The sequence below is a fragment of the Scyliorhinus torazame genome, chromosome 8 (genome assembly GCF_047496885.1).
Source record: "Scyliorhinus torazame isolate Kashiwa2021f chromosome 8, sScyTor2.1, whole genome shotgun sequence".
Lineage (NCBI taxonomy): Eukaryota > Metazoa > Chordata > Chondrichthyes > Carcharhiniformes > Scyliorhinidae > Scyliorhinus > Scyliorhinus torazame.
Genome location: NC_092714.1, coordinates 174,463,086 through 174,475,280, shown reverse-complemented (window position 1 = coordinate 174,475,280; position 12,195 = coordinate 174,463,086). Strand labels below are relative to the sequence as shown.

The following is a 12,195-nucleotide window of genomic DNA, read 5'->3' as shown; positions in this document are numbered from 1 at the left end:
GTAGTTTTATTAAATTAATGATTCCAGTGTTCAACCCGATTTATAATTCCTCCACTAATGAAGCAAGCCACGCTGGCCTACAGCAGGATGTGGAATGGATCCAGGGCTGAACTATCACTGGGCAGTTAACCTTCACACCACAAGGTAAAGATCATCTCGAACAAAAGAAAGCCAGTCACTTCCCACTGACCTTGAAGAGAACCACCTTCACTGAAGACTTCACCATCAACATCTGTGTCACCACTGAATCAGCTTCAGCAAAAGCATCGCGGCAAAAGCAGGTGGAGACAATGAATAACCCACATCTTCAGTGTCATTGAACCATCTACGAACGGTCATGCGAGCAGAGAGGTGGAATGTCCACATGGATGGGGAAAGCCACCACACTCGAGAAAATCTGAGATAGAATGGGTAGTTTTATCGATGCCTCTCGACCTGACTGGCCGTCCACCACCAGCACAGCAGGAAGTACAGGCGACACAAACACAGCATCACACCAAGGCTACTGGATAGTAACCCATGTCCTGTGATCTGTACCACTGACAATAAGAAGTGGCATCAAGTGTCACAGGAACACCACAGTCTCCAAGACACACACATTGGTCCCAGGGTCACAAATCATAAATTCCCACCGAACAACATAGTGGGAACTCAATGGGAGGGCCCGCTACCTTTGCAGGCAAATGCCAGCCTTGCCTACACCCAAATAAACATCTAATACCTACCTGTAGTATTAGAATAACACACATATACACAGAGTCACACCCACTTCCCCACCGTCCGCGTGCCCTCACATAGCCTCACCCACGTGCACACCCTCCCACACCCATCAAATGAGTACCCTATCCATTCCTGCCAACCCCTAAACCAACCCAGAGAGTCCCACCCACCCAACAAGCACCGCCTCCCACCCACCCCCCTCACATCCACACAACGAGCAGCCCCGGATCCCACCCTCCCATATCCAGTCCCACGCTGACCCCCACCCACCGAACCCCCACCCCCTCCACGCCATCACCCTCACACTGAGTCACTCACTGCTGTACTGCAATCTCCCACATTCCAACCGAGCACTCCCCCACTATCACCGCCCACCCGAGCCCCCCACCCACTCACCCACCAAGCCAGCCCCCACCCAGACGCCCCACCCACCACCCGAGCGCCCCACTCACTCAGCCACACCCGAGCATCCCACCCACTCAGCTAACATCCAAGCGCCCCGCCAACTCTCGCCACCACCCGAGTCCCCCATCCATTCTCACCCCCCACCGCATTCAGCCACCCCCACCCACTGGGCCCAGCAACCATACAAACCCACCCATATCCACACAAACGCACACCCAAACTGCCCCCACACACACGCACACCCAATCCCTCCCCACACACACACAAACCAACCACGTCACACACACGCACAGCCAAACTCTCCCCCCACACACACACACTCAGCCCTCCCCCACACACACACTCAGCCCTCCCCCCATACACACACTCAGCCCTCCCCCCACACACACACTCAGCCCTCCCCCCACACACACACTCAGCCCTCCCCCCACACACACACTCAGCCCTCCCCCCACACACACACTCAGCCCCCCTCCCCCCACACACACACACTCAGCCCTCCCCCCACACACACACACTCAGCCCTCCCCCCCACACACACACACACTCAGCCTCCCCCACACACACACACTCAGCCCTCCCCCACACACACACACACTCAGCCCTCCCCCCACACACACACTCAGCCTCCCCCACACACACACTCAGCCCCCCCACACACACTCAGCCCCCCCCACACCACACTCAGCCCCCCCCACACACACACTCAGCCCCCCCCACACACACACTCAGCCCCCCCCACACACACACTCAGCCCCCCCACACACACACTCAGCCCCCCCCACACACACACTCAGCCCCCCCCCACAGCACACACTCAGCCCCCCCCCACACACACACTCAGCCCCCCCCACACACACACTCAGGCCCCCCCCCACACACACACTCAGCTCAGCCCCCCCACACACACACTCAGCCCCCCCCCACACACACACTCAGCCCCCCCCCACACACACACTCAGCCCCCCCCACACACACACTCAGCCCCCCCACACACACACACTCAGCCCCCCCCCACACACACACTCAGCCCCCCCCCACACACACACTCAGCCCCCCCCCACACACACACACTCAGCCCCCCCCCACACACACACACTCAGCCCCCCCACACACACACACACTCAGCCCCCCCCCACACACACACACTCAGCCCCCCCCCCCACACACACTCAGCCCCCCCACACACACACACTCAGCCCCCCCACACACACACACTCAGCCCCCCCACACACACACACTCAGCCCCCCCACACACACACACTCAGCCCCCCCACACACACACACTCAGCCCCCCCACACACACACACTCAGCCCCCCCACACACACACACTCAGCCCCCCCACACACACACACTCAGCCCCCCCACACACACACACTCAGCCCCCCCACACACACACACTCAGCCCCCCCACACACACACACTCAGCCCCCCCACACACACACACTCAGCCCCCCCACACACACACACTCAGCCCCCCCACACACACACACTCAGCCCCCCCACACACACACACTCAGCCCCCCCACACACACACACTCAGCCCCCCCCACACACACACACTCAGCCCCCCCCACACACACACACTCAGCCCCCCCCACACACACACACTCAGCCCCCCCACACACACACACTCAGCCCCCCCACACACACACACTCAGCCCCCCCACACACACACACTCAGCCCCCCCACACACACACTCAACCACCCCCACACACACACTCAACCCCCCCCACACACACACTCAACCCCCCCCACACACACACTCAACCCCCCCCACACACACACTCAACCCCCCCCACACACACACTCAACCCCCCCCACACACACACTCAACCCCCCCCACACACACACTCAACCCCCCCCACACACACACACTCAACCCCCCCCACACCCCCCCATACACACACCCAAAAACCCCCATACTCACACGCAATACCCCCCCATACACACCCAAACCATCCCCATACATACACCCAAACCCCCCCACCACACACACGCGCACACCCAAACCCTTCCCCCCACACGCATGCACACCCAACCCTCCCCATACACACACCCAAACCCCTCCCGCGCACACACACCCAAACCCCCCCCCCCACACACACACCCAACCGCTCCCCATACACACACACAAACCCCCCTCCATACACACACCCAAACCCCCCCATACACACACCCAAACCCCCCCATACACACACCCAAAACCGCCCATACACACACCCAACCCCTCATATACACACACACAAACCCCCCCACACACACCCAAACCCCCCACCCACTCCCCATACACACACGCAAACCCCCTCATACACACACCCAAACGGCTCCATACATACACACACCCAAACCCCCCCCATACACACACCCAAACCCCCCCCATACACACACCCAAACCCCCCCATACACACACCCAAACCCCCCCATACACACACCCAAACCCCCCCCACACACACCCAAACCCCCCCCACACACACCCAAACCCCCCCCACACACACCCAAACCCCCCCCACACACACCCAAACCCCCCCCACACACACCCAAACCCCCCCCACACACACCCAAACCCCCCCCACACACACCCAAACCCCCCCCACACACTCCCCATACACACACGCAAACCCCCTCATACACACACCCAAACAGCTCCATACAGACACACACCCAAACCCCCCCCATACATACACACACCCAAACCTCCCCCCATACACACACACACCCAAACCCCCCCATACACACACACACCCAAACCCCCCCATACACACACCCAAACACCCCCATACACACACCCAAACACCCCCATACACACACCCAAACACCCCCATACACACACCCAAACACCCCCATACACACACCCAAACACCCCCATACACACACCCAAACACCCCCATACACACACCCAAACACCCCCATACACACATCCAACCCCCCCCATACACACACCCAACCCCCCCCACAACCACACACACATACATATACCCACCCACCCCAACCCCTCACCACCCACGCACCCCATCATCCACCCACCCAACATCACAATCTGCCACATCCACCCACTCAGCCCCCATCCACCGACTCCCCCCACATATCCCCCAAAACACCACCATCCACTGAGGCCCCTTTTGACGCCCTCCCTCCCACATGCCCAGACACCCTCCCCTCCCCCCCCCCACACGTCCTCCCCCTACATGCAGACACACAACCAAAGGCCTTACCGCACTATCATTGGTCTTGTATTGCTTGTCATTGGCATAAGAAAACCCGACCCCTGCTGGTGATTCAAGGTACAGCATGTTTGCAATCTGTGATGGAAACATAGTTCATTATTTACTGTTAAAGCAGAGAAGACATGTGAAAGTATAGACAATAGTGGATAAACCATATCAATCACTTTATGTAGAATGGTACAGGACACTAATTAGTGACTACCCCATAGTATTTGTTCCAAATGCCCCATTTGCTATCTTTTTTTCCCTAATTCCGATTGTATAAATTCAGATCGATTAAATAGGTTGTACTATAGCGAGTAAAGTTCACCTTGAGCAAGCATGACGTTATCCACTTAGGATAATGTTTTTTATGGGGCGGCACAGCAGCAGTGGTTAGCACTGCTGCCTCACAGCTCCAGGGTCACAGGCTCAAATCCAGCATCGGGTGACTGCCTGTGTGGAATTTGCACTTTCTCCCTGTATCTGCGTGGGTTTCCTCCGGTTGCTCCGGTTTCCTCCCACAGACCAAAGAAGTGCAGGTTAGGTGGATTGGCCATGCTAAATTGTCCTTAGTGTTCAAAAGGTTAGGTGGGGTTACTGGGTTACGGGGATAGGGTGGAAGCCTGGGCTTAAATAGGGTGCTCGTTCCAAGAGCCGCGCAGACTTGATGGGCCGAATGGCCTCCTTCTGCACTGTAAATTCTATGGTACTCACGATGGCCAAATCTGAGCATTTTTAAGTTGCGAGAAACTAGCCTGGTGGTGAAGCAGAGATTTGAAAATCCATAGTCATAATCCTGGAAAGAGAATGGGCATGTATCAAAATTAATCCAAAAAAACCCTAACAGAATGTTAGCCTTTATTTCAGAGGGTTAGATACTAAGAGGAGGAAGTTATCCTTCACTTGTTCTAAGGATCCTTCCTGACAATTCCCTTATTTCCACTTGCTTTATTTTTGCAGTTATCATTTTAATCCATGGATGCTTAATGGGCATGTATCAGCAGAGAGAAGGAGGAATTCAAAAAGTTACAACATAGTATACGGTGCCGCCAGCTTTGGACAGCAATGCCCAAGAGATGGGGTAGGACTCGGTTCGATTGATTGGTTGGTGGCCAATGAAGTGGCTAAAAGGGCATATTCTGCTCGGCAGCAGGTGGTGATTGGTGACGACCAGTGTGATGATATCCAGAGACCTAAGGAAAGCAAGAGTTTGAATGCTGGACACTCAGGGGGAGGACCTGGTCTCTTCTCTCTCTCCTGAAAGGCTGTGAGTTGTTGTATTTCTGAAATTGCAGAGACCTGAATGCGTCTACAGACTGCAAACCGAGCTGGATCTGAAGGCTTACTTTGAAGGAAGGTCTGCTTAAAGACACCCAGCTGAAACAAAGATTATTTTTCCTTTTACTTATTATTTTCACCCCTCTCCTCCTCTAGGTTTGTTTGTCTTGTATGTGTGTAGAGATATGGATTAGGAATTAGATAATAGTTAACCAGTTGTATTTGCCGGCTATTTCATTATAGTTCTTGTCATAAATAAAAAGTAATTGTATTTAATTTACAAACTTGGTGATTGTCATTATTGGGCAGCTAAGGGCCAAAGACTTTGGGTATTTTTCTAAGAATTATCGGTTAATTCACTTGTGTTGCGACTCAGGGTCAAGTGGGGCTGGAATTGAGCGCACACTAGCCGGGAGGCATAATATAATCTGGGAGCTTGGGTCCGGGATCTTTGGAGCGGTAGACGGCAACGTTTGGGTTATAGTATAAGTGAAAAAGAGACACCAGGGGCGAGATTCTCCGACCCCCCGCCGGGTCGGAAAATCGCCGGGGGCTGGCGTGAATCCCGCCCCCCGCCGTTTGCCGAATTCTCCGGCACCGGAGGTTCGGCGGGGCCGAGAATCGCGCCGCGCCGGTTCGCGGCCCCCCCTCCCCCGCGATTCTCCGGCCTGGATGGGCCGAAGTCCCGCTGCTAGGATACCTGTCCCGCCGGCATGGATTAAACCACCTCTCTTACCGGCGGGACAATGCGGCGCGGGCGGGCTCTGGGGTCCTGGGCCCACCATGGCCTGGCCCGCGATCGGGGCCCCACCGATCCGCGGATGGGCCTGTGCCGTGGGGGCACTCTTTTCCTTCCGCCTTCACCACGGTCTCCACCATGGCGGAGGCGGAAGAGACTCCCTCCACAGCGCATGCGCGGTGGTGCCGTGAGCAGCCGCTAACGCTCCCGCGCATGCGCCACATGGAAAATGTCATTTCCGCGCCAGCTGGCGGGGCACCAAAGGCCTTTTCCGCCAGAGGCGGGGCGGAAATCAGTCCGGCGCGGGCCTAGCCCCTCAAGATTAGGGCTCGGCCCCATAAGATGCGGAGGATTCCGCGCCTTTGGGGCGGCGCGATGCCCGACTGATTTGCACCGTTTTTGGCACCGGTCGGGCCGACATCGCGCCGATACCGGAGAATTTCGCCCCAGGTTTGTAGCAATACAACAGGATGGTTCTGGAAGCTGCTAAGATTTTTCTTCAGGTAGATAACTTGTCTCTGGTTTATTTAAAAGGGCTTTGAAAAGACAAGCTAAATTGGCTGGGGAATTAGAAATAGAGGTGCCAGCTGGAGCTGGGAAGGTAGAGATAACCAAAGCAATTGCTCAACATTTAAATTTGAAAGAGATGCCAGAAACCTAACCTGGGTCATGGCAACCATCAGTAGAATTAGCTAAAATCCAGTGACAAATGAAACAAATGGAGGTGCAGCGAAAGAAAAAGAAATGGAAATAAGGAGGTTCGAATTAGAGAGAAAAAGCAAAAGAAAGCGAGTTCTAGCTTAAGGCACAGGAAATTAGTGGGAAGCTGCCAGGAAATAGAGGGCAGCTTAATCTTAGAACGGAACCCAGTGGCGATATGTTTAAATTTATACATGCCCTCCCAAAATTCAAAGAGGAAGCGGGCTTTTGTGAAAATAGCGACACAAATGGATTGGCCAAGAGACAAGTACCCATGCAATGTAGATTGACGGGGAGGATATAGGAAGTTTATGCTTCCCTGTCGGAGGGAGCGGCTATGGATTATGACGTGGTAAAAAAGGCCAGTCTGGATGCCTGTGAATTAGTTCCCTAAGCATATAGGCAAAAGTTTTGGAACTTGAGGAGACAGCCAGGACAGATGCACGCCGAATTCAAAAGGGTCAAGCAGAACTATTTTGATAGGTGGGTACAAGCATTGGGACTTGCAACTACCTATGAGGCTCTGAGAGAGGCCATTCTCCGAGGAATTAACCTTCTATGTTAAGAACCCTTGTTGTAGACCAAAGGGTGAAGGCTGCCAGGCAGGCAGCAATTATGGCTGACTATTATGAGCTGATCCATAAATTTAATGCTGTGCCACCACTCCGATAATTTTGAAAAGGGTAAGAAGTGGGAGAGTGAAAGGAAGGCAGATAGCCAAGGTAAGGAATGGATGGCTGGGAATGCTCCGTGATCTCCTCCTCAGACCAGGAAGAAAGATACTGAGGGTGAGGGTGAGACTCAAAAGCCTAGCGGTTACTGTTGTATTGGTGGGACACGTTCATTCAGCATGTTGGAAGTTGTGAGGAAGGCCCATGGGGCCTGTTGGGAGTTCATAAGGAGGATCCTGAAAAGGAAACAAAAGTAGAGAATGCTACAGGGCAGACTGGAGCTTTAGCTAGACTTAGACCTGTGGTAAACACTGCTGTGCGAGCAGGTATGATGAGTGAGGTTGAGGAGGGATATACAGGGTTTTTGTCTGAGGGGAATGTCATCCCTTTTTCCTCAACTCAGGGAGCGAAACACACTATTTTAAGGGACACAGATGCTACTCAAACTTTCTGACTGGAGAAGGATTTGGTTTTCCCTCCAGAGAGTTCATTGAAAGTTAAGGTATTAGTGAATGGGATAGGTTAAAATTATATCCCGGCTCCATTGTATCAAGTACAATTGGAGTGTGATTTAGTGTCAGGCCCAGTAGCTGTCAGGGTGGTTAAGAAGTTCCCAGTGGCGGAGAAGACTTATTTTGGGGGATTGATTTGGCAGGAGTGAAGGTTGTAGCTTCACCCATGATTACAAAGAGTCCGAGGGAAGTGCTGCAGATAGAACACGAGATGCCAATGGCAGGGCATGTGGAAATTAGGAAAACTCATTGGGCATTAAATGGCTCAAAGAAATAAATGCTGAGACAGTGGCAGTGATCGGATTCTGCCGATACTGATGAAATTCTCTGTGCGAATGATTCCTCACAGACGTTTGTCAAAGATAAAGTCTAGTCAAGAACCAGATTCTGAGAATTCCACGACTGAAGGTAACCCTGAGGAGGCGGTGTAGCCACCTGGGTTGGCCACTTCCCAATTTAAAATGGAGAACCGCAAGGACTGAAGGGAAATTCAGCCAACACAGGCAAAAACTAGCAAGTGCAGAAATCATGTGTATTGAAACTTGCAAAAACCAGACAGCACTGAAACCAGCAGCCATCTGCATAGTAATGAGCGATTCCAAGGCACAATAGACACACGCAAGGTGAATAAGGCCAAGCCAGACTCCTCGGCGCCAGCAGGAGCCAAGACAAAGGAAGGCCAACAGACATTTGGGGACCGCCCAGCGATCAGGGAACCGCTCCAGTATTGGAGAAATCGATCCAAGTGATCAGAACGCAGTCCAATCACTTGGAACCAGGTACGGGGTCTGCCCCGAAGGGCGGGAAGCCCCTGGGGACTATAAAGTAAAGCCCCCAAGTTCAAATCATCCTTCTTGGCAGGGTCACTCAGCAGCGAATCAACCCTTGAGAGTGAACTGCCCAAGCGGCCACATCAACCAAGTAAGTCTCCAGTCAACGCTCGCTACGAGATAGGCGCTCCTAGCTACCAGTCCATACCAGCTTATGAATCCTGCAGACTCAGGACGTGAACGAAAGGCCATTTGTTCCCCTGACCTGGTGGGCCAATTCTGAAGCTAAGTATAGGCCTGTTAGTGATATGCATGAGTAGTGACTTACTGTATATAATAAATGTGTTTTGATTTGAATCTTACTAATTGGTGTGTTGAATTATTGATCAGTACTTGAACCTCGTGGCATTGTCATAAAGATTATCTACAAAATTATGAGGGGCATAGACAGAGTGGATAGTCAGAGGCTTTTCCCCAGGGTAGAGGGGTCAATTACTAGGGGGCATAGGTTTAAGGTGAGAGGGGCAGGTTTAGAGGAGATGTATGAGGCAAGTTTTTTTACACAGAGGGTAGTGGGTGCCTGGAACTCGCTACAGGAGGAGGTGGTGGAAGCAGGGACGATAGTGATATTTAAGGGGCATCTTGACAAATACATGAATAGGATGGGAATAGAGGGATACGGACCCAGGAAGTGTAGAAGATTGTAGTTTAGTCGGGCAGCATGGTCGGCACGGGCTTGGAGGGCCGAAGGGCCTGTTCCTGTGCTGTACATTTCTTTGTTCTTTGTTCTACCTGGCGACTCTAGAGCAAAGGTTAAACGAACAGAGCAAATTACGAATTAAGAGCCAACCAAAAGTTAGCAACAGAGTCCAGAGCTACTAGTAATAAGAGTGATGAAGATTCAGACGAGAGTTCTGAATCCGATTTATGTTTTGATTATGAAGAAATGATAAACAACTGCTACCGAAGAGACTGATCATGAACTATCTTGAACAGGTAACAAGTAATTCTTCCAAAGCTTGGAAAGAAGATAGCAAATTGGAAGAAGAAAGTGAATTGGGCTTTCCTAAAAGTAACTTGTTACAGCCTTTTGCAGTAAAGCCACTGCCATTCACTTCAGGTCCAATTATTTCCCAGAGCATGTTTGTTTCAAAGGAAATATGGCATCAGCCAAAAGGAAGGTGAATGAAGAGCCATACAGAAAACAGAAAGTTCATGGAATCAACAATGTGTTATCCTCTGATGCAGAAGGTAAAGAAAAATTGAAATCTGGAAAACACACATTGTATAAGTCCATAGTAGAGATAAAACCTGTGATTACAAAGACTCTGATGATGTAAAAGCAGTAAAACCAAGAATGGTGAACATAAAGCCAACCAACTCTGCCAAGATTGAACCCTCAGCTTTACTTGTTGCTGAAGATAGCTTTACTTGTTGCTGAAGATAGCCATGTGAAGAAAAAGAGAGAATGTAAAGCTGGAGGGGTTGAAGTGTGTTTGTTGATTTAAAATGAACCAAATATTTCCCTCAGTATTAGTAGTTTTGGCTGCAGAAGATTTTTAAAATTTGGATAAACATTCATTGGACAATCAGGAAAGACTGGCTGCATTACACGAGAGACAGAGATAGAAATGCAGAAGAAACTCATTTGGGGGCCCTCTCAGTCAGAAACCTGACAAAGGGAAGCACAGTCTGAGTAAAAACAAGATACTGGGCGGAATTCTCCGGAAACGGCACGATGTCCGCCGACTGGCGCCCAAAACGGCGCAAACCAGACGGGCATCGCATCTTTGGGGGCTGAGCCCCAACATTGGGGGGCTAGGTCGATGCCGGACGAATTTCCGCCCCGCCAGCTGGCGGAAAAGGACTTTGGTGCCCCGCCAGCTGGCGCGGAAATGACATCTCCGGGCGGCGCATGTGCGGGAGCATTAGCGGCCGCTGACGGCATTCCCACGCATGCGCAGTGGAGGGAGTGTCTTCTGCCTCCGCCATGGTGGAGACCGTGGCGGAGGCGGAAGGGAAAGAGTGCCCCCACGGCACAGGCCCGCCCGCGGATCGGTGGGCCCCGATCGCGGGCCAGGCCACCGTGGGGGCACCCCCCGGGGCCAGATCGCCCCGCGCCCCCCCAGGACCCCGGAGCCCGCCCCGCGCCGCCTTGTCCCGCCGGTAAGGTAGGTGGTTTAATTTACGCCGGCGGGACAGGCATTTTAGCGCCGGGACTTCGGCCCATCCGGGCCGGAGAATCACGCGGGGCGGCCCGCCAACCGGCGCGGCGCGATTCCCGCCCCCCACCGAATCGCAGGTGCCGGCACTTCAGCAACCGGCGGGGGCGGGATTCACGCCAGCCCCCGGCGATTCTCCGACCCGGCGGGGGGGTCGGAGAATTTCACCCACTGTTTGAAGATATTAGAGGGAGTTCTACACTGCAGGTTAAACTGGGGGGGGTTGGAATTAGATAATAGTTAACAATTTTTTTTTTGCTGCAGATTTCATTATAGTTCTTATTATAATTAAAAAGTAATTGTGTTTAAATTTTCAAACCTGGTGACTAATTATTGGGCAGCCAAGGGCCAAAGACATCAGGTATTTTTATAAGAGTTATTGGTTAATTCACTTGTGTTGTGACTCTGGGTCAAGTGGGGCTGGAATTGATGGCGCACTAGCCCAGGGGGTCGTAACATTGTACAGACTGTATCTAGAATATCGCGTTCAGATTTGGACACTGGACGTCAGCATGAATATGTCACCCAAGGTGGGGTATGCAGATTATCCAAAAACGATACTGGGATTTAGGAGGTTAAATCATGAGAATAAATTGCAACAGACTTGGCTTCATATGCCCGAGTTAGAGGAGAGAAGGGGGAAAGAGTTAAATAGGATCAAAATAATCTGGTCAACAAAGGACAGCAAAAAAAAATACATACCAGATTCCAGGAGTAGGGATTATAATGAAGTGTCTTCCCATCTGGTTGGATCTGCAAAGTAAACAGCAACATTCAAATCAGTTTGTTAGGAATGAGGGCAGTATTGGGATTGAATGGTGGTTCCCAAACATTTTTGGTTGAAGGGCCTGCTTTTTCTAAATGGGTTTATGGTCACGGAATCCTCAATTAAATGATCTTAAAAATTATTCTCACATTTTCAATCCAAATGTACAGCTGATCAGTATCCTGTTAAAGGGATTTGCGTG

The 12,195-nt window shown here is 52.2% G+C and overlaps 1 protein-coding gene across 1 annotated transcript in view; it reads right to left on the bottom strand.

Moving 5' to 3' along the window:
• The window catches only part of ctsa (cathepsin A), a 67,514-nt gene that overhangs the window by 44,157 nt on the left and 11,162 nt on the right, over positions 1–12,195 (bottom strand). The window contains 2 exon segments of the mRNA XM_072515543.1: positions 4,343–4,429; positions 11,930–11,980. Of these exon segments, the coding sequence (XP_072371644.1) occupies positions 4,343–4,429; positions 11,930–11,980 (138 nt within the window).